The following is a 24,559-nucleotide window of genomic DNA, read 5'->3' as shown; positions in this document are numbered from 1 at the left end:
GATTAAGCAATACAAGGGTATGTGTTTGTTGGTGTGAGAAGCACACAAAGGAGAACTCAAATATTTGGAAAAAGAAAAAAATAATTCTGTAAAAGTGATCAATAGAAGGATAGCAGCCAGCCAATCCAAAAGAGGCTGTGCTCAATGGGCGGGGCAAGCATAACATAGACAAGATGTGACCAGGACAGCCATCGAATAAGAAGCAAGCAAATGGAAGTCACAATAAAGTCAACCTATGGTAAGCAATAGCCATGCTGTAAGCCCTTGTAAGTTCTTAATAAGTCCCCAAAAGTTGACTGTTCGGAAATTCTGGTAGGCTTGTCCAAAAACTAAAAAGGCAAAGGAATCACCCACATTTACTCTACTGACACTCTGATGAATAGACTGGGTCTTGTTCCTGAAACATGCTGTCAGTAGGGATAAAATGCTGCATCTAATGCATTTCCACTTTGTCGAGATGTTCCATGTAGCTGCTGAAAATATGCCTTTACTTCAGCTTTATCAGGTAATAAAGTATATACATCTTTTTTATACGAACACTGTTGAGAGCTAACTTGAGCTGGTCATGCAGTGGAGGATCTCTCAAACTGTTTTCAGAATGTTGTTTCTGTAGTCCTCAGGCAGGTATAAGTCAGTTACTCAGTTCAACAATTTTACCATATTTTTTTCTTAGTTGACCTTTTTCATCTTAAACATGATCTAACAAACATAAGAAGATACTATTTTTTCAGTTGGATTTTCGAACAACTACTGTATTTCCAAGTTAATGTGTTCAAGGAAGTGCATAGTATATTTGTGATATCTGAGGTGGGAGATTGTGTGTTGGATTCATCAACTTCATGCATTTCTTAAAAATTCTCAGGTTGTTTCTATGGTTTAAATTAGCAGAGACTACTGTACCAATGCGGTTGCTCTCATAATTGTGAAAGCATAATTAAAAAGGTGTTTTCATAGGGGATGTAGCAATATCTTCAGGGAAAAGTGGAAGGAGCATTTGAGCAGAGTCATTACTTTATGGAAACTGACAAATTATTTCTCAAATGTTGGACTGTGACACTGGACAGTTCTCAATTATTTAAGTGAAGGCAGGCAACTTGCATTTTATTAAAAAAAATTGAGGATCTTGTCTTCAAAATTATTTCATTTTACAGAGGGTGTGTTGTCTGGCAGTCCGATTTTGATAGTTTTGATAGTTTGATAGTTTGATAGTTATTGCAGTAAAAAAGATGCACATTTTAAAATGATTTAACTATACTAAAGCATTGCATTCTAAGAAGTTTCTCTTTAGCACTAATATGCTTTTATTGGCCAATGAACTGTGGTGTATTATAAATGTATCCATCAACGTTGTTTAGCTGATTTTCAGTCTAATTTATATGAAACATGGTTTACTAAATAATTCTTATCTGCTTGTTTGGAAATTGTTAAAGAATTTTGTACCATTTTTGGGGTAATGTAAATTTAATAATTCTGAGGCTTTCTCTTGTATTTTTGACTGCTTTTAGTCTACAAATTCTTCAAATCCCGATAGCGTGAAACACATAAATTGGCAGTTAAAGTGTAAAACGTGTGCCGGATTTTTGCTATAGGTTTTGTAATGATGCAATTAAGAGAAAACGCTTTTACTGAATCCTCTGCTTAAAGAACTAACCATTGTGATTTCCTATGCGGCCTGAGCTTCTCAAGTTGAGATGAACACTCAGATGTTCACCTAATATTTCAGTAGCAGTTGTCAGCATCTGCTGCTACACATCGGTCCCACACATGAGATGTGGCTCTTCTGTATAACTGGCTGGGAGGAGAAGAATACTGGGGCCAAGTTCATACTTTCTCATCTGTGTCTCATCTGAGTATGGAATCTTAAGTAGGTACCCAAAAATATCTACATGAAACTACAAATCATACTATTAAAATTCTTTGTCTGAATGCCCTGTTACACCTGGCAATGACTCTACACAGCACGTTTTACACATTGGGTCTTACGATTTGCCATCTGCTACCTTCTCAAGTTGAGATGAACACTCAGATGTTCACCTAATATTTCAGTAGCAGTTGTCAGTATCTGCTGCTACACATCGGTCCCACACATGAGATGTGGCTCTTCTGTATAACTGGCTGGTAGGAGAAGAGTACTGGGGCCAAGTTCATACTTTCTCATCTGAGTATGGAATCTTAAGTAGGTACCCAAAAATATCTACACAAAACTATAAATCATACTATTAAAATTCTTTGTCTGAATGCAATGTTACACCTGGCAATGACTCTACACAGCACGTTTTTACACATTGGGTCTTACGATTTGCAATCTGCTACCTTTTGGTCTTGTAGAGATACTTTGCTTCGTAAATGCACTTTCTATTTGACTATTTTCTTTAAATAGATTTTTAGTATTATTATATAATTATAAGACAATGTAGTTTGCCACTCTTTCCATGAACACATAGAAATGTTTGTAATGTTGCAGATTTTGTTAAACCAGAGTGGGGAAAATGTAACTTTTCTGGAAAATACTCATTTTTGGTAGTAGTTATTAGGATGTGTTTTATTAACGTGGTTTGAGATTTGCAAATCTGTAACCAATGTAAAGATTTTATGAACTAAAACCAGAAATGTAGAGTAAAAACACTGAAACAGATACACTTCTTCCTCCTCCTCCTTTTCTTCGAAGAGGCACTAGTCCTTTCCATTATTCCTATGAAAAGTTTGACTTAAGAAGAGCAAATGTTTTAATGTCTCCTATTCTTGCTTGTGCCAAAGTGTTAGAACTTATTTCCACCTTTCCTGGCTTATGCATGTGCGTTTAGTCTGTGCATATTTTGTATTTATATGTATTAATAAGGCTTCTGCGGATAGGATTTATACAAACAATACAAATGGGTGTGTTTTTTAAAAAAATTTGAATTATGGTTTATGACCTATCAATGTGCTTCATTTCATTTACCAGTTTGAGTGAAACCCTTTCCACGATCCCCATTTTATGAACAACTACACTGTGACAGTAAAAGAAAAGTAGTTTGAGTCTTGAGTTATCTACATATTTCATTTAACAAACATACACTCGTCTCAAATGTTTTATGCAAGGTGTGCATGAACAGACACTAACAGCTTGCTTTTTGCCACATTGACAGTGTCTGTACATGTGGACCATAGGGACTTCTGGTTCTCAAATAGCAGGCAAGGCTGGATGTCCTGATGGCAGCAACAATGTGCCCACCTCCCAGTGGCCGACATCGGGTAATGCAAATATTTGCCACCACATGGGTGGTGGACTTTCTGTGTGGGCAGCTGAGGCTTTCTTTTCTGTATGTTTATTCTGGTATTCAGACCAGGCACTAAAGGAACAGGAATTCCTTCGTTTACTTAGAGTTATGGGGGCAAACACAAGTCCATAGGAAGTAACAGCCATCTTTCAATGCTTTCTGCATTGGACCATACATCACATTTTAAATATAAATTTGTGACCTTGTAGGAGAAATCGCTTCTATGCAGATTTAATGAATTTGTTTAAATGTACACATGTACACCTGTGTTGCGTTTTACATTGGGCTACAGGCAGCCTTAGCTGTCTAGAAGTTTTCATGTGACCAATGCTTAAAAATAGTGCAATAAGGGATACAGAGAGGGAGAGAATGAGCATTAGATCATCCCTCTTCAGCCATTGGCATTCATGTGATTTTCATTGTTTGCCATTCCTTGAATGGGCTGTCCGTTTTGGTCATGTCATTCTGTGGATGGTTGCACTGTCCTAATTGTGTTCCCATGAGGTTTTGATGATGGTGCATCAAGCAGTTCTTTGTCTGACTGCAAATGTGACAAAGTATATATTGCAATTGAAAACCAGTGTGTACCTTGATGTATTTACTTTTCTGACACAACAACGTTGTATTTTATTTTACTTGCTGTTTGAATGTTATGGCTTTCATTAAGACACTGTGAAACCACTAATAGTGGTCATGATAACCAGCTGGATTTACAAGTTCAATTGTTCATATGATAAAAATGCTTATGCGCTTAATCTTTTTTTTTTTTTTTTTTTTTTTTTTTTTTTTTTTATCTGAAAAGAAAATACTTCCCCCTTTGTCAAACTTATTTCTATGCAACATTATAACTGCAATGTTCTATGGTTTTTTGGTTCACTGCTTGCAACACAAAATGTATCTTCCTATTCCCCTTCGTATTCTTTAAGAATACATCTTAATTCTCAGTCTGTTAAATAAAGGGCTATACTCACAACTTCCATATTGTTGTAGCCAAGGATCTTACCTGGTTATAAGGTTATATTTCTGGGACAGGTGGGGACATCACAAAGTTGCCCAATTCTTACAAAATACTCCCATATCTGGGTCTGTTGAATTTGCCATTGCTTGTTTAACTTGTGTGGTTGTTTTTTTAAAGATTGACACTGCCCATGCCTAAAGTATAGGTTTTGCTGTTACTCTGTTTTGGGGTTCAATATGAACAGTAATATAAGTAAATACGTTAGCCAGTATCGATTGATTACCAATGCTGTGGAACTACTGACAAATGCATGGGAAGACTGCTGTGATGCATTTTAAAAGCAAAGTTGTACTTGTAGTAAGTTCAGGCTATGGATTATAGCACACTATTCCATACCTATTGCATTTAATTAACTGTGCAAAAACTAAAGCCAGTTTTAGGATTGGGAAGTAATTGTATATTTTGAAACTGCAGGCAGATGAACATGGTAAGATGTATGTATTTTTGTGGATTGGGTTGCTTCCAGTGTGCACATAGGGGCTAGTAAATAAAGATTGGCATTTTAAAGCGAATGCACATAATCTTTGGTTTGGGAGATGTATAGTCAATTTTACAAGTGTATTTTGAAATATAACAGATGTGTACATTTATAGACCATTACTGGACTCTTGGACTGCATCCAATGATGACAAAGTTGTAACCGTTTCCTAAATTTAGACTTTTCATTCTTGCAACAGGAATTGTTTTTTATTCTGAAAATATTTTGTATTGAATTTTATTCCAATCCCTCTCTGTATAACCATGTATGTTTTCCATCTTTGGGGTTCAAGCAGACAGCACACATAATCTGATGATAATGCATTTCATTTCCTTGTGGATAAAAAGTGCCACATACAGTATTTTAATTTGTGTAGATATAATTTAACATGGGTCTAGATTGGAGATAGCCTTCTGTATAGATGTAAATAATGGGTTTAGGGGGACCAACTGCACAGAGGTAGGGGGTTGGGCACATGTCAGTTGGGCACATGTCAGTTGCACGTTTACACACATCATGGGACTGGACATTGAGCACACCTGGGGGTTGTGAGTGACAGTCCGAAGAATATGCAAATCACAAATGTGTTTTTGGGCTCATAATGAAATCCAGATATGGGTTTCACAACAGCTGATAACTGCTCAGCACCAGTGTTGTTTAGTCCTTTACTAGACATTTTTCCTCATTCTGATTAAAAAGCTAACATGTTCTGCCTGTACTGATGTAGGGTAATGTGCCACCATGGGAGCTGCAAAAGAGTTGGTGACACTGGGTGGGGGCTGACCATTCTGGACTTGCTTCTGCCTTCTTGTGGGAGTAATGTATGCTCCCTTGTGCTGTTGAAAGGGTCGGGCTGGTACCAGGCTGTACTGCTGCTTGCAGCTCTCGTCCCTGTAGCATCAACGCCAGATCCAGTATCTCTGGGCCACCCAATTATTAGGTCCAGTGTTTGTATACCCAATATTTCTGGGACTGGAGAAAGGGAGAACTAGGAGTTGCCTGCAGTGTTTTTACCTCTGGACATACAACTGCAAGCAACTTTTAATGAAGGCCACAGATTTGTTAAGAAAGCAGAGGTGTTGAATGGAAAATTTAACATGCAAATGGTGATAGAAATTCACTGAGGTGGCACCTATACTGATGATCACCATAAGAGGATATTGTGGCTTTCTTCTTAAATAGAGCCAACCTTAACAAAGTTATGCAACTGTATAAATGCTCATGGATGCACTTGCTTGTACCATCAATGTTCCAGTTATTTTGGTCTATGCTTTTTTCTGTTTTTGTCTAGCAGTATCTACGTCGTACATTTAGCAGAGATATGCTGTTTTTATTGTACTGTGATTCTCAGTCACTCTTTTTGTCTATTTGACATGGTTGCCATTTTCATCTTGTTGTGTGTTGCAAAAAACTACATCCAACAGTCTTTCCATTTCACACTCACTTTACTTCAGCAAGATTGTCGCATAATTCACTCTAATTTTCTTTCTCAGACTACAAAGTGAGAGGAGTTTGTAAACACTAATTCCAATGTTAAAAAAATAAGCAGCAAATTGTCAGAAGAAATAGGCTAACATTTGACGTTGGCCTTTAAAGCAAATGTGAAAAGATAAAGGCATCTTTATTTATTGCTTGGACTTTCACAAGCCACAAAAAAGGGGCTCATGACCCTCCATTGGACCTTGACCCACAGTATGGGAAACGCTAATCTAGTGAGTTAATTATTCCTTTGAATTTAGAATGATGTGTGAATTTAGAATGGCGCTTGGATTGGTGAAATATATTTTGATACATTTCTGGGTGGCAGAAGTTTGTGTTTAACAATTATATACGCGCCTTTCTATTCAGGATATGGCCTGGCAGTATACATACTGAGATGCAATTTCATTATTTTTCTATGAAACTGACAGTAGTTAGGATTATTTTTATGTGCATTGAATCATCTTAGATTTTGGTATCCTGTTTGTCCATTACATGCTTTTTGGATGCTGCTTCACTCAACTACTCTTTAAAAGGATGACTTTGTTTTTACTGTGATTGCTGTCAATTGTTTTTAGATATTTCCTTTCACAGAAAAGTGGCATTTCAGGTATTTGGCAATAAATGTCCTATCACAATATCATTATTTTAAAGGGTACTAGAAATAATTTAGTTGTAACATACATCTTTGGGGATCACATTTCCACAAAAACAAAATCTGTTTTACTACAGCATGAACAAGTACGGTCCAACTGTTGTCACTGTTTTTCATATATTGTAAGCTACTGAGTCGCATGCAAAAGCATCATTTGTAAATTGTGTCCAAAAAGAGAGACACTTCCATTCAGCCAAAATAATTTGAGTACGTTTTCTGTTGTTTGCCGTAATCAGTTAGAAGCTTCGTTTGTCCAGCTTCTCTTTGCTTAATTACAGTCATTTTATTGTCCAGTCTGTCCCACTTTATGCATGACTCTCCACCAACTGACTAGATTTAGCAATCTTCTTTAATTTAATTTGGCATCTGTTTAATCAGGCGGGCTGTGAAAATAATTATTTTGTTTCTGCACAACACAATGTGGTTTTTTAATTGCTCTCTAAATCAGATGTTGAATTTGCCTCGGGTGTTTTAGTTGCTGATCAAGTCATAGAATCCGTTTGAACAAAACGACTATCTATTCTTGTGGAAGTATGTAAGAAATGTTCAATTGATTGTAAAGACGATGTGTGTCTTATAAAAAAAATATATCCATGTGACAGTGAATTCATACATGTGCCTGGTATATGTCTGATAAAAGGAAAACCATATCGGAGCTTCTATAATATGACAAGTTGTCTGAAGAGCATTGAATCCTAGCAAAGAAGACACTGTGGTAATTCATGGCAGAAAAGTGATGTTTTGCAGTAGCACAAATGCTGTACTGACTCAAGTGGTAATATTTAAACTAGTATATCACGTAGGAATATTTCATGCAAATGTACCCAATAATTACTGCAAGTGCGTCTTAGTGTAAGTAGCATATATGAATGCGTAATTCAAAAATTCTTTGTGACACAAGTTTGTGTCACAGAACCTACAGACACCTACTTTTGAATAATTGATTTGTGAATAATTTGTTTATCGCTGGGAGCTCCATGTATGTTCAGGGGAGTGGACCTATGCCACATTTTTAGATTAAGCAATGTCAATGTAAACGTTTTAAATGAGGGTTCATATTCTGTATATTCATTTGAAGATGACATTATCTTTGCATTTCACCTTCTTAAAAGCATTTTGGATATACTTGGTAATTGAATGGTGTGCGAAATTGGGAAGCCTCATAGCTTACAACACAGTTACCTGTAGTCTAACCCATAACTATCCTTAGTTTAAAACTATGATAGCCCTCTTGGGGCAGTAGGGTGACTAGTCCCTCCTATTAGCGGTCTATGTTGTGCTAGGACTCCACCATTAGCTAACACTTCTGTTGTATAACCAGCCCACCCTGCTCACAATGATGCCAAGTGACTGGTTACTCATTCCTAGCCACCTGCAGTATTTATGGACACTCAAGTGAGCACCACAGCCAGCAGTCACCCCAGCCACCCAACCCGTGACCAGAACGGTGATTGCAGCCTGAATCACCTTACCAAGCTCACAATGTCCACAGTCACTCCCTCACCCCTCCACCCTGGATTGTGGCAGTGTCAAGAAGGAAAAATCAAGCACAGCCAGCCAACCGCCAGATGTCTCCCCCACATCCCAACTTGAACTGCAAATGAACCCTCCCCTGCTTCTATATGGTGTTCCATGATATGATGAAGTTTTGTTGTGCTACCTAATTCATCATTTCCAGTTTGTTGTCCTATTACAGAATGGCACCCCAGCCAGGCTGCACTCTGAACAGATTTTACCATACAAGTCCTAGTCTTAGGGTAATCAGGGAAACTCCTCATACAATCAAAAGGTCAACATTTCCTGATTTGCCTCAATTAGACCTACTTTGTTAAAAACATCTTGCAGTTCTAGTCTATGTGGTGTATGAAAACCATAGTGTATAGCATTCTCATGTAATGTTCATTTTCATTAGAAAAATGAATGTAAAACAAAAGAAATGTAAATGTTTGCCAACATTAACATGCCACTCTGCCTTACACAATGAAGAATCTAAAAAAACTACTTTTGCATGCAGCAATTAAACACAGAAGATTTAGTAGCTGTGAATGAGGTGTACAGTATGGGGAAGAAACACCAGTTGCAGAACTTGATGTCTGACAATGTTGCGTAGAACGCCCTATATTTTTAAGATTCTACAATTTAAGAGATCTTTGGCAATTGCAACATGGCAAACAGATGATAGTAACAATTTACGGTCAACCAGAGAAACTGAACGCCATACAAAGAATAGTAATATTATGTGCATTCCAAGATTCATCCACAAGAGAGGTGCTACATTGTGAACTGCTGTTTCCTAGATAGAGCTCTCAGAGAAGTATCACTTAGGAAGACACCTCTGCATAAACTACAGAGACTCGTATGACTGAATTTAAAACCAAAAAGGTACTATTGAAGTTCTCAGTAAAAAGTTATTGACACGGGTGGAGATCTCCCTTTAGAAAGTTTACAGGAAATTTAGGGAAATGTACTTCAAATTATTAAAGGATTTATATTTCTTTAAAATTTTAAAAATACTAACTCCTATTCACCAGTGACTACCACAGTAACCAGGGATATCACTCATGCATTAAATGTCAATAGAATAAAACATTTCATATTAATTTAATTCTTTATTTTTATTTAAATTATTTTTAAGTAAATTATCATTTACGTTGCATGTGTTTAAAATTTTGGATGCAGGTTATGTATTTAATTTTGTTTAATAATTTACAATATTGTATTCAAATAGCCTGTATATGAAAAAATACAATTTAACAATATGAAAAGTAATGAACATTAATATGTAAATACATTTTAAATAAAAATGTTATTTAATTTATTTGACATGTTTTACTTTTTGCTTTGTGGTATTGCCTTCTGCCATTGATTTCAAAGAAGTGTTTTGCAGTGATTGTTTGATTTAGTTTAGTTTGAGGATTTATAATACTCTTTGTTTCACCAATGGGGGACCAAAGAACTGAAATATTACCTCTTGGGCTACAAAGACACCAAATTGAAAAAGGACAATGGAAGACACCTGTGCAAGTATCTTATAAGCAGCCATCTTTTATAACATCCCCCGGAATTTGTGAAAGTTCATGATCTGCTTACAATTCACGGTTCCCAAATTCCATTCCTTTACAGATATCCGAGAGATAGGATGACAAATGTTTGACAGAGTACTTTCAGAACAGAAAGACTTGTATTCTGTAATCCAAGCAATCACAACCGCTGATACCAAGAAGAATAAGTACTCAGATTTGAGAAAGTTAATGAAAAGATAATTCTATGTACCAAACACAAGTACTTGAAGAGAATGCAAGCCTTCACTGACCACCAATGTATTGAATTCAAAGATGGAGTTATGTTATCTTGCATCTTTATTCTGAGTGCAAATCTGGCTGTAATTTTCTCTGCATAAGTTGGAATCTATTGGGAAAGTAATTAGGAACCCCAAGATTGATGGAATTACAGATATCCAGCTATGTTGAAAGAAAAGCATTTATGATATGGTCAGCAGTAGGTAGTTCTAGTTGGAACCTAGTTTCCATAGGAAAAGTATTTTTTTGTTTTGCTAATAACTCTTGGGCTGTTTGACGAATCGTAACAATATTTTCAAAACTAATTTGCCAGTCACTTCAGCTGCTGTCTTAAAGGTTTTGAGGTGATTCGTCAAGTGGGGGCTGAGAAAATCAGAGGTCCTGAAATGCGTTTTCCCCAATGTTAATTCCCAGAGAGACTTAAGACACGACTACAGCCTGAACTGCTGGTTGTATTTACACCAAATTTTGCAGAAATCTAGATATTGGTCCAGAGTAATGCCTTTTTTTGATAGCTTGGTGTAAATTTGTTCAGCAGTTTTAGAGATATTAACCAAAATCCAAATTTGTACATCTAGGGGTGCAGATCCTCCACAGATTTGACAGTCCTCCTGTTGTAATCAAATTACCAGCCAACACTTCAACCAGGAAGTGTTGTCAGCTATCTTGGTACTCTTCTTCAGCCATGTCCCACAAAAATGTCAAAGATCTAAAGTAGGCATGGTATGAATACCCCGACCTCTCTAAATGTTGTGATGGGGTCCCAGAGGGACCCCACTGGGGTTTGGAAAAAAAAGTTTTTAACTTTGCCACAAAATCGTAGGGATATTTTAAAAAACAAAGGAGGGGAGCTTATGGACCCCCTCTTATGGCTCTTAGAAACGATCAGAAAGAGGCAGAATAAAAGTCTAAAACTTGCAGAAGGTGGCAAAATAATGGCAAGTAACTAGCAGGAAGAGACAACCTAAATGTCAGAAATGAGCAGAAAGGCAAATTAAAGCTCAGCAAGTAGCATAAAGAGGCAAAATAAAGCTCAGGAACAACAAAGAGGCAAGATAAAGGTAAAAAATTAACAGAAAGAGGAAAAATGAAGGTCTGAAATGAGCAGAACATGAGCAGAACCCTCTCAGGTACTCATGCACCCACTCACAGAACAACTCTGACATTCACAGACGCTCACAGAGCCATTCACTGATGCACCCCCTCACAGTTGAACTCTGATATGTACACCCACACACAGCCAGACAGTCATGCACCCAATTACAGATTCCTTCATACTCTCTCACCCACTCACAACTCAGGCTCCCACACCAATTCATGGACCCTCTCAAAGACCCACAGACTCACTCAGACACTCATATACCCACTTACAGCCCTACTTGTACTCCAACATACCCACTAACAAACCTACTCCGATACTCATACACTCACTGAGACACTTAAGTGCTCACTCACACTCTAATGATTTGATTTGATTTTATAATTTTATATAGCGCTGAATCACCCAGAAGGGTATCTCTGCGCTTAATGGGTCGATTACGATGCTGGTCGGAAAGCATGTAGACCGAATCAGTCTCAGAATGGTTTCAGACCGAATCTGATCCGGGGAGTCCGACGTCTGATTATGATGCTTCCAGATACAATTCAGCCGAACTCTCATTGACTTCAATGGGAGCTTGTGTTCCGACCGAATACACAGGCTCCCATTGAAGAAAGGGTGGCTGGACAAAATCGTGCACCCCATGGTGCCTGCTACACTGTGCATGATCTGAAAGGGGGGTGCTTTGGGTACCCTCACGGACCCCATTTGGAAGGCTCCGGGTGAAGAGGGCCTACTACGGGCCCCCCACAAATTCCGACAGCCGATATGAGTCGGAACAACCGATTCGGAAAGGCTGTCTGAGTCTGACATCGTAATCCCTCGGTCGGAAATGAGGTCCATAGACACATACGATTCGGCTGCGAAGAACTTGGACTTTCTGAATGCTATCCGGTTCAGATTCAGAACTGAGTTGGAAAGTCCGAACGCTTTCCGAACATTGTAATCGGTTGTTCAGAAAGGTTTCTGAATCGGCCGGAAACAAGGCTTCCGCATCCGGGTCAGAGGACCCAAATCCGATTCTGAGCCTTTGCAAACCGCATCGTAATTGGCCCCTTAGTGTCAAATGTTAGTGGTTAAAGCATGGAAAAATAATAAAAAAAATTAACCATGCAAATTCACTTTAAAAACCAAAGGTTGCAGGGATGTTATAGTTGGGTGAAATCGAATAAAAAAAAAAAAAAATAGAAATTTACTGAAAAAAACAAAGGATACAATAATGTTATAGTTGGGCTTAGATTTCACTCGTACAAAACCAGTGAAATTCAGCAGTTATAGTTACCTGAGCTGACTATAACTTATGCCCCCACAATGAACTGCATATGACCTCACATATTACATCACTGATGACATGCTCAGTGGCATCACAGATAACCTTTCAAATGACATCACTGATAACCTCATCCACAGAACCACTCACCATGGAACCACTCACACACCGACTCATTCCCCCATACAATTGCTCATACAACGAATCACACACACACCCACAAACATTTACAACGCATTCCATTACAACGCATACCATTACAATGCATATTATGTTTAGGGCAACAGTAGGGTAAGTGTAGGATAGTTTAGGGGTAAAAATTACTATTCCCACTCCAGTGAGTGCAACAGTAGGGTAATTGTTGGATAGTGTAGGGGTAAAAATTACTATTCCCCATTACTTACCTTATATTGCGTTGCAATGGCTGTGTTGTAATGGCATGCGATGTAAAGGATGTTGTGTTGTAATTACAGCATTGTAAAGGTTGTTTCCCGCAACTGAGTGTTCGTTTCCTGGCCTCAGAACTGGGGTATTTATATTGTATAAAACAGTAATGTGGCATTCATTTTAGACCGGTTGCATAGAAGTAGTTCATCTCCACAAAAATGTATTGAAAAACGGTATTTTAAGGGGTTAGGTTCCTCTATGCATGAAAATGGCTTGCTTATGATATTGCATATTGAGTAAATTGACAGATTGGACATTAGGTTGATATCAAATAATTGCTTCATTGTTAATCAAAAACATTACCAATTTCCATAATGCAGTCTTGTTAGAGACCTCACAAAAAAATTCAGAATTTAGTATATATTATCATTGCTCACTGTAGGCAATCCTCCTCTTTGCTGCCAGCATATGGAACATCTAAACACTAAACCCGCCAGCTCCCTCAAATATCATCAAGTAGCTTACAGAAATATGTTGGCCCTTTAGTTCTCCCATTTTCTGAAAAAATGTGCAAGTGTTCCAGATGGCACCTTTTTTTTCAGTTGTTTTTATTTCCTAAACCCTACTGCTTGAACAGCAATATTCAACTTCATTTTATTGTACTGAAACTAAAACTACATTGTAAAGTGCATAATACCATTGTCATTGTAGTACAACCATGGTATACTGATCCAAAATATTAGACAAATGCGAGAAATCTTCAATCTTTTCTCCTTTAAGAGCTGGATGGTGCCTGATAACGTATTCTGTGGGTGCCATATCGCATCCCACCAATGTATAACCTGTCTTCAGTTCTGAGAGATAATTTTACAAAATCATTATCCAGTACCTCAATCCAGCAAAGACTCCAATCCCTAGAATTCATGGATTTAGGAACACAGAAGTGAATTAGTGTTGCTTCCTCTTGATGTGGCAACCCTAACATGTTGTGAGAGACTAGCATTGTTCACCACATGATTAACTGAAATAGGTAATATCTAGAATCCCTATGAGGATAAATCATTCATGAAATCCAATCAGCTGCACAAAACATTGGCACAGGGAAAGGGCGTGAAATACCCCGAGATGAACAATTGGAAATCCTGCACATTGTATTTATCATTTGATATGCACATCCAGGATCAGTTCACCTGAAATTGGACGCTGGAGTTAGTCTTCCTCCCCCCCCCCCCCCCCCTCTCCCCGAGGCTGTTTTCTTTAACTGGTCCCACCAGATCACGCCGTATGTCTAATCAAACGTTATTAATTATAGCTTGATGGAGAAACAAAAGATGGGCGAGGAGAGGGATCTAATTTGATCACGATACATCAGGTGAAAGCTTTTTAAATTACTCGGGCCATTGAAGCCACCTGCTTGCTTTAATGCTGAGGGCCTGTGTTTCAGGACCCATCCGTGCATTGCAGTGTTAACACTGCGCCAGTATGTGTCTCATTTCTCCAGGGCTGATACTAATTAATGGATACAATTCACAGCTGATTAGCTGTGTCGTTTCTTCAGTAATTACATACTTATGGTGACTATTGAGAAAATGATTTCTTATTTTTTTGGGGGATTTTATATTTTTTAATTGTTTAATATCTTAAACTATGCTTCTTTTTCTCTGCTGTTTATACACTGACGTTGAATAAGCAAATTGTAATCCAAAACATGTTTCTTGTTTGATAAATAAGGATTTCAACATTAGATGACAGTTAACTGACCTATTTCTCTTGTGCAGTTTCAGTGTAATGACTTGGTAAAGCTATACCGATCATAATAAAAAGAAAATGTCAACATTTTTGGAAGTTTTATTCTAATAACGTGAAAGCAATTATTTTAAGAGTCCAGTATGTCAAGGTTTAGGCTTCCAACATTTGTTATAAAAGGAGACCTGATTACTCTCAAGATCCCTTAAATAGGACAGCTTGTTACTCATATGCAATAAATAGTTTGCTTATTGCACTTGAGCAGCTGGCTTATCTCAAGCTCTGACAAAGCCGATCTCAGTGTTCAAGCAAATATCGTCACCTACCTGATCACTTTTGATGCATTGGGTCCCATAAGCCTACGCAGAGGTGATTGCAGCATCCGCAGATCTTGGACTGTCCCCCATGTGAGTACTTTTCAGTGCACTTGCCCTCTGTAAATAGTGCATTTTAGACTAGACAACTGATTAATTTTCCATTTCCACAACACCTTCCTCTGCTGCAGGTTCCGCCAAGCATGTAACACAGGCAGGCCCCTGTAATGCAGCAGGACCCTCAACCCATCAGGAGACCATTCAGTCCAAGGCCAATAAATATATGTCTAACATAAGGAAACTCAAGGGCCCCTCATCATATTCTGCAGGGAACCCCATAATTCTGCATGCACCTGTTGGTTCAGCAGTCACATCTCTCTGTGAATGAGGACCTCTGCCACATTTGCACAAACCTCAACCACAGTCCCTTATGCACATTTTTTGTTTGGCATCTTGTAATAATGGCAACGTAGGTTAAACTTTTTCAGTAGACTTGGCCAACATATGTTTATTGAATTATGCATTGTGTAAAATGTAATATTTTTCATCCCCTGAGGTCATATATTGCACGTACAGGTTGAATATTGCTTTTGTACATCTGACCTTTAGCTCAGTGTTAACCCCATTCAATATTTTTTTTAATTCTAGGAATATAGTCGAAGTGATTTCTGTTTTTTAGGGCGTGCAACATTTGCGAAATACATCTTGCTGGTATATCAAGTAACTTTTATTCTCGATTGTATAACTCATACAGAAATTAAACCAGAGGTTGGCTCGTAAATAAAACTTTTTATTCAAGAAAATGTTTTTGCAAGAAAGTTCTACTTCGAATAGTCTGATGGGCAAACAATTATGTGAATCTTTGCATTATGCGAAATAAAGGATTTCTTGCAATACCAACATTCTGGAATTGCATTGGATCATGCCGGAGTAGCACCCAGGTCTAAATTTCTTATGTCTAGTGGGCCTCATTTGAGTTGTCTTTGACCTATAGCATGCCATAAAGTGAAATTCTATGTCATTACATTTTTTCAGTGAGGCAGACATGGTTCTGCTGCAACTTGACTGTGGATTTTTTCACTCGCGTTCCTCAGAAGGAACCAATCTCACCATCCCATTCTCAGTTTTGATCCGTCCCTCTACACTTCCTCTCTCTCTATGTAATTTAATTGACCTGCGATACCATTGCCTTATCTGCAGGTCTCGCGTTTAGGGAGTGAACTTGGATAGACCACGTTAATAAATTCTGTAAAGGTACTTGACAGGTGGCGTACATAGCCTTCTGAAGTGCTGCTTGTCACTTTACCTATCCCTGTTGTCGTGTTAAGGTCTGCATTATCAATGTAGAAAATGTTTAAATGACTTTACAAATTGCTCAGCAACTCATAGTGTAGTAGTAAGTTGTGCTTTGTAAAAAAAAAAAACTGTTGGGGGAACCATGTGCACGACAAATCACTTTAATCAAGAGCTTTAGTCTTTACAGTCCATTCATTGCCGGTGTTTAAATCATTAGAATGCAAAATAAAATATTAAATGGTTCCCAACAATTCTACTTGTATGTTGCGGTGCACCGACGTACAATTCCAACTGGACCTGGTAAATTACTTTTGTTCGCAAAATGCACATTAATAATTTGATCTCTAGAAAGCCAGAATTGAACACCTACGACTTCCCAGAATTGAACACCTACGACTTCCCATTCTAACACTGCCACAACCATTGTGTAGTAAGATATTGCCTGAACATAGGTGGCCACTCAATATAAACTCAGTGAGCCCAAGCCTTATTCTTGACAGCACTATCTCCATCAATGAGAAAAAATGTGTGACAGTTAATGATTAAAAGAAGATGGTTACATTGGTAGAGCGGGAAATATTTTAGATTAAGGTAATGCTTTTGTTTTTTCTACGGATATTGCGAGCATACATCTTTCAATGTTTACAAAAGCACATGCAGATCATCAACCTTAGTGTCTGCTTTGTCTCTCAATGTTATCATTCAGTTTCTTTTCCTGGCCTATTCCTCTCATTGTAAGATTATAATTGCATGGCTATGAATTTAACAATCCAATATTTCCAGCGGCGGCTGGTATTTAGTGGCAGTGGGGAGAGGGGGGGCGGGGCGGTTGGTAGGGGAGGGAGTGAAAATGAAAATACACTTACCTGTCAGCCTCCGCTGCCGCCTCCTCTCAGTCCCCTTGTGCCCGCTTCCAGGGCAGTTATCAGGAAGCACCAGCTGCCAGCCTTCCGATAGCCAATCACAACGCTGCAATGCAGCGTTGATTGGTCTGAGCGCCTTGGATCGGTGCTCTGCCAGATAATGGGAGGATGGGCATGTTCTTCATGCAGCTGTAATGCAGCCTACATGGAGAACATGTAAAGTGCGCATGAGGGTTTGACCGGCCCAAGACGGCCCTTCAAAGTTTCATGTGCACTTGGAGTGGGCAAACCACTCATCCTCTGCCCTGTGTGCAGAGCAGCTCCACCCCGCACCACCTGAGCAAGAATGTACAAATTAAATTATAATAACAATAAGTTATCATTTTACTTTTTGACTTTCTCAGTGGGGCGATGCTCCTCCGCCTTGGCGGCGGAGCAGCCACTGAATAACTCTTGTGAAATGGTTTTCTTTGTGACAGGTAGAAATAGCATTGTATTTCCTTTGTTTAATATTGATTATTCCCTATCTTACCTAAAGTACTTTTATATTGTCTTTCATATGTAAAATGTGTTTATAAAAGATTTGATGGGAATCACTAGAAATTTCACTATAAATTAGTGGCATTTAAAAGTTGACTGGCAGTGACCGAATGTCCTTAGTGGTGCATTGTAAGTCAAAACCAGGATGGTCCCTAAATGAGTTAAGGGCTACCCGTTGAGTTCTGTGTCGGTATTAGTGTCTTAATCATCAAGCAAGTAGCAATTGGGAAGTATTAATTGCTATGGTCAGTGGTAAGACAGCTGCGCACTGTATGTAGGGACACACAATGGTATTTGACATGGTATTTATTTCATAAATAATATATCAAAAAACATAACTTCTTTATAGTTCAAGTGCTCACAAATTGGTGGGGGAAGCGTGATGTGATAGGTGAAGGTGACATTAAAAACACATTGCATTGACAACATTGGTGAGAAACTCCATGTAAATTTTAAACAATAAATGGGTTTGTTGTGTAAAGGTCGATGGCGTTTTGATCTCAACAAATCGAGATCATCATCAGGAAGATGTTTGTGAGCAAAGAGGAATCTGTGCGTGTGAATTACACAGGCAACCAAATGTAGCCGGTATTACAACCATGGGGGTGTAATTCTGAACAAGGTTGCGGGAGTGAGTCCGGACCTGGGTAGCGTCGTATCACTAGTTTCGGTGGTTGTAAGGCCCACTAGTTAATGGCAATCGTGCCAAGTGGTGGGAATGCATGAGATGAGCCAAAACCCGCTTAGACTATCCAGTTGTCCGCAGAAAAATCCCAAGCGTGCCACCACAGAGTTGGTGTGCGTGCACGTTGAATTAGAGAAGACCGCAATCAGTTGTTCTGCAGTGCGAGACGGGTAGCCGCTCCGCCTTCAGTCAAGGACCGGTGATCTGTGTCAGGGCAAAGGATGAATCTCAAAACGTTGGTTGGGCCTTTCATCCTTGCTGGATGATTGCAAGCAGGTAACATTTCACAAGTAGAAGATGGTTGCCTTATTCAGAAGACAACAGCTAAACTGAGTAAACACACCTAGGGGCCGTCTATGATCTCATTCGGAAGGGCTCCTGATGGGATTCGTTAATATCTAATCCGATTTGGAACCCTTATATCAGACTGAATCGGTCAACCTTCTGGACAACCAAGTACGATGCTAGGAAACCGCCCAGGCTGTCCGAATCGGATCCAAACGCCCATCGTGCAGCCCGAGTCGTTCAGAGCCGAATTGTACAGCCCAATGGAGACGGTTTCCGAACAAGCGAGTACGATGACCGATTCGGACAGCTGTTCTGAATCGGTTTGCGTGAGACCAAACCGCTTTGGGAATTGATCTTAGAGGGCCTGTTGCGGGCCCCCTTCACCCGTAGGTGACCAAATGTGGCCCATGGGGATACCCAAGGGCCCTTTCTTCCCAGGCATGCACAATGTGGCATGCACCATGGGGTGTCAGTTTTTCCCCAACCGCCCCTTTTTAGGTCTCGCCTTGCTATCGCGTAAGCGATCGCAAAGCGAGACTACTGTAAGGGGCTCCCAAAAGTGCTCTGAAAAGCGGATTGCATGGCGAGCACGCCCACAATCACGCGCATTGTGCCGCCATGCAATCAGTTTGGCATCGCACTTCAAAGGGTCCGCTCCCCCGCCTGGAACGCACTCCCCCGCCAAGCGCGCGCGCCACGCTCCGCCGGGCATGACTTGTTTACGTTTCTCTCAATCAACACAAAGGTTATAGGTCCACAGCAATAAGCTAGGGCTAGTAGAGGCGAAGAGGAAGGAAAATACAGGCACTGATACAGCTTTTTGAGGTGATACTTTCACTGAAATATACAGGTTTGTGTTTCACTGAGTGTCCATTGAATATGTGCGTTTTCGACAAGCTTCCTAATGTAAAGGCAAAATCAACGGGAGAGTCTTCATTACAGGGAAACAGTCAGAAATCAAACAAAACACATCAATGTATGCAACATAGAATGTTAAAGTGTGCAATCATACACCAGGTCTGAGCCCTGGGAGATCAGTCTGACAGCAGCATCACAGGGGCTGCTCCTTATGTCCCGATGATTAAGCCGGTGCCATCAGTGCCAAGAGCAGCTCTCGCAGTCCCCAGGCTCAAAGGGGGAGTAAAGTCCACAAACCCTCGCTCTTCCGTGTGTGATAGATAGCTCGAGATGTGAAAGCACGCGTGGTGGTGACCTGTGGGAGTGACCTGTGGGAGTGAAGACCCCAGGGAGCGGAGTTAGTGCTCGTGGACGGTGTGGGGCCCGCTAAGGTGCATGGGCGCTGCTCCAGTGTATGAAGGCAATCTGGGCCGCATGCTGTAGCGCTGCTTGGTCAGCGCTAACCTATCCCACCTCATACTGCCCTTTCACTCCCCGGACTCAGCCGCCGCTGCTGCCTGTTCCTGCCGCACTCTGTCCCTTGTCAATCCCTTGATCCCTCGGGCTCACCACCCTTCTACCGCACTGTCCCTGGTCGTCCTGTCCTTGATCCCTCTGGCTCACCCGTGCCACAAGCCGCCGTTGCTGCCTGCTCCTGCCGCACCCTGTTCCTGGTCGTCCTCGCCTTGATCCCTCTGGGTCACCTGCGCTGACCACCCCCATTACTTGCGGCTGCCACCCGCACCCCCAAGTCACCGGGTAAACCCATATACGACGCCTGGGTCAGCGACAAGCCACTCCGGCGAGCCAAGGACAATGAAGTCAACGTTCATGGCCAGGAGGGACGGTGGAGAGACTTGGGAAGGCAGAGTGAGCGGTAAGAGGAGACCCATGGTTCAATCAACGCAGGGCATTTTGCACAAGTAAATAAATAATACATCTCGGGGTTAAACGAGCTTACCTGCACGATGAGTGACACAAACTGCAAATATTAGCTCGACAACACATAAAAACATCCAATAAAAATCAAAGAACAAGACCAATTAAACAAGGCACAAGTAGGGCAGTAAGAAATGTGCGTTGTTGTTATATTAGCTTCAGAGTTGATTTGTGCGTAGGCGACATCAGGCTAAACCACACTTCTAGCTGCTTGGGAGATCAGAAAGAATTTCCTAAATCCATAAATTCACAAACCGATGCGCAGAGAAACAGCCTGAAGGTGGCGCTCGCATCCGAGCCGAGAGCCGCAGTGCGAGTTCAACGAGTTTGTGTACACAAGGTGTCTGCACACCGACCTCTCGTCCATAGGCACCCCCCCCCCACTGGCCCCTCCCCAGCATTAAACACACACTCTGAAAGGAGATGCTCGCAGGAACGAGGAGGGCGGGGACAACTCTTTAACTCATCTGAGTTTGGTGATGTACACGTTCTGCATGGGGCCTCATCAACAGCGCCCACTCGAATGCTCCGCTTCTCCTGTGCCCATCACTCACGGGTTGGAAGTAGGAAACGAGAGGGGGTCGATGACAGCTAGAGGGGTGGGCTTCAGGAAGGAGGAGGATCGTGTGTTTCCGATGCGTGCCATGCACTCCCCTTCCCCTTGCATCCAAATCCAATAAAAGCTACAGTAAACGCAGCTGGGGATGGTACATTGCAGGGATGGATTGGGATTAGAAATCGGCACAGGCACGCAAAAAAAACCAAGCATTTGCAATGCAATAGGTCTCGCATTTACGCGAGTTTGAGCTATTGACATTGCAAATGACAATGCCTTTTATTTTTGAACATAAATAAAAGGCATTGTCATTTACAATGCCAATAGCTTAAACTTGTGTAAATGCGAGACCTATTGCATTGCAAATGCTTGTTTTAATCTGAGCCTGTGTTCGCGTGTGGCGCAGGGGCTCCCATTGAAGTCAATGGGAATCCAAGCAAACAGAGTCCGTAAGTATCCAGACACATCAAAATCAGTCGCTAGGACTCCCCAAATACAATTCGTTAGAAAAGCATTCCAAACCCTATTAGTTGGGACTGATATCCTAACTAGATCGTAATTGGCCCCTAAGTATGCTAACTCAATAAAAATTGGAGTTGTTGGCACAGATCAATATAGAAGGGTTCGAAAATGGGGGATTTAAAACATAGGTGGTGTACTATCATTGACTGTTGAACACATTCTAATTTCTAAAGCTGTCACATTTAGCAAAATACGTTTGCTGAATTAGCCGGAACTGAAGAAATATGATGGTTAGGGTTTGATGATTTTTCTGGAGCTCCCAAGCTGGCTGCCAAATTTAGTTGACGAATTACGATTTTGTCACCTAAGGCTGATGACTGTCTCAGTTGTGGGCTTGTAATTATGTCGACTTTTTCTGTGTTGACTACTTTGTGTGTATTCCCCTTTCTGGCCGCACTTTATTGCAATATCTGAATGTATATAGCTTTTCTCTACAAGTAGGGTATTTGTGTTCTCCAAGGGATGTACATATGGCTCAAAGGCATATGCATAGTGGAAGGTAATTTAATTAGTTTGCATCTGAATAGTTGTTGGTCAGCAGTAGATTATCCCTTACCCCAAGACTACCACAAACTGATATCTGAAGAAATTGGCCTTGAAATCGAAGGAGCCATGCTACTTTCCAAGACTACAAAAAAACATGTTTTCTATTCTCTCAAGAATATCAGAGAGCCCATGGCTCCCTCTCACTGGTGCCATACCATGAAGGAGAAAGGGAAAACCGAAGCTGCGGATGAATTGTCTCTGACATCCATTGTTTTTGTTGAGGCTGGATGATGGAATCATATATTAAGTATCAGCCAAAGATGCTCTTGATTTTAACTCTGTCCAGAGCAACCACACAGGAAAGTAATAAATACAAGGGATCAGTAATTGCTGGAGTATTGGCAAAGATCAACGAACCTTCCCCAGAGATAATTTACAGTTTCATTGCCAGTGCATGTTTACAAGGTTTCTATGTGAAAAACTAACCGTGTTTTCAATTAACATTAAAAGGTTTAAAAAATAAAATTAGTGGGGCAAAGACAGTGTTTTGTGTAACAGTACTACTTTGGTTAGAACCAGAAAACATAAGAAGCTTATAGCCTCAAAAGAACATATTAAAATGTTATTAAAAAAGGATAAACCTTTCCCAGTAAATTAATGAACAGATTACCCTAGATACTAAAGTACAAAACACACTGATCTTTGCAGTTTATCTGGATAAAACCTATATTGTAGACCCTAGGCATTGTGACTAATATGCCTGCTGTTTTGAATTTATGGAAAATGTAACTTGAACGTGACCACATGGATTAATTTGATCTGGCACAGATACAAGTACTGATATATTGCAATGATGAATCAGATGAATGGCTGGAAATGCAGAATAAGGAAATCTGGACTTAATTTTAGATTCAAGAGCCCCCCTTCTATGATGATACTTGCAGGCAGGATTGTGAACCTGCACATACTTGCACATGACGGTGTGATGGCATTTTGCACATCTGTCTAAAATGAGTTCACTTCAAAGTTAGGCAGGTGGGCCTGTCCTCTAATATTCTTCTTTTATCGGTCCATTTTCATTACATTATTTTTCTTTTATCTAATTGTTTGGTTTTTAGAGCATAGTGCAGCTGACCTGACCATCCTACTGGGCTGCGCCCTTGCCTCTCATTTCATTTAGAGTGCTTTGCATCCCACATGGTCACGTTTTTTTACCCAGGTGGCTCTTTTTCAATGTTATTGCCCAGAGTCTATCATTGTTTTACCGTCTATCATTGTTTTACCAATCCAAAGTGGCCGACATGTTGCTTCTAAATGTGACGACCATTTGGGAACTTTCAAACAATTATATATTGCACAGTACATTCAATAATTCTACTGCAAGACAGAAGAATGCTTCTGCGCTTAATTTTATTTTTAAATGCAAGCATACACCTCCCATGTTTAGGTGGACACGTTTATCTTTTTTCTACTTTTATTCTTTTCACCATTTTTTTGGCATATTCATGTTCAATTTGTGTTTGTTTTACTGTGAATGGGTAATTAGTTGAATGCAAGATTACGTAAGTTGGTGAATTTGGGCATAAGTGAAAGAATGAGCGACACTGCATGTAGAATTTTAGTTATTGAATGTCTAAACTCGCCAGTGACTGCATAGGCGTTTTCAGTTATTAGCCAGTTCTTTTGGCATTGCCAATGCTTATATTCAATTTACTTTTATTAACTATGGATTGCTTGTACAATGCTTTTGTCTAGGGCATATTTATGCATGTAAGCAACTGATAAGGCATACATCCTAAACATCACATTCGTACACCATCTGCTGAATGAGTAAATCGTATCATATCAACACAATTTTAGACTAGGACTGGAACTCAATAGCCCTAAAAACATGCACACCAAACTAGACCCCAGTCTACAATAGATACTTCGAAACCATTTGGTAAGTCACTGGTCTGCTAAAACGACTGAGACAATACCAGTGGCAGAATATATGCACACATATGCCATTATTATACGAATCAGTCTTTTGGTCTTTTCTTCTTAGATGTTCCATTAAATAAAATGTGAATGGATGACTTCTCTGGTTGCTAGTTCTCTTAAGGTCCACTAATCTTATGGCTGTAACGTTGGGAAATATAGAAATGTATTGAAGAGTTTTGAAGTCCGTTCCTTCATTTTATTTAGTCAGTGAATATTGTCGGTTCTGCTAGCTGCTTCCGTTGGAAAATACAATTTAAATGCCTCATATACAATGCTCCCTGTCTTTTTAAATAAAGAAATCTTTTGATGTGTAGTTTGAAAAGATACTGCGTCATGGGACCAGGCTAACACAAATCTATGTTTTTCCTTTCAGTTTGCTAGTAACAGTAACTACATGAACATGGCAGATGCTAACAACGCATTTCTTGTGGCAAATGAGGTAGGTCATCTTTTATCCCTTTGTCTGTTCTGCTGTTTGCTGAACTAATTTTTCAAACCT

The 24,559-nt window shown here is 39.9% G+C and overlaps 1 protein-coding gene across 1 annotated transcript in view; it reads left to right on the top strand.

The window, feature by feature from the left end:
- TOX3 (TOX high mobility group box family member 3) overlaps positions 1–24,559 on the top strand; it is a 167,613-nt gene that overhangs the window by 83,160 nt on the left and 59,894 nt on the right. Inside the window, exon 2 of the mRNA XM_085637654.1 lies at positions 24,434–24,499. Within this exon, the coding sequence (XP_085493780.1) occupies positions 24,434–24,499 (66 nt within the window). The remainder of the gene's footprint in view (positions 1–24,433; positions 24,500–24,559) is intronic.

The sequence above is a fragment of the Triturus cristatus genome, chromosome 12 (assembly GCF_964204655.1).
Source record: "Triturus cristatus chromosome 12, aTriCri1.1, whole genome shotgun sequence".
NCBI lineage: Eukaryota > Metazoa > Chordata > Amphibia > Caudata > Salamandridae > Triturus > Triturus cristatus.
This window is presented reverse-complemented; position numbering and strand designations above follow the sequence as displayed.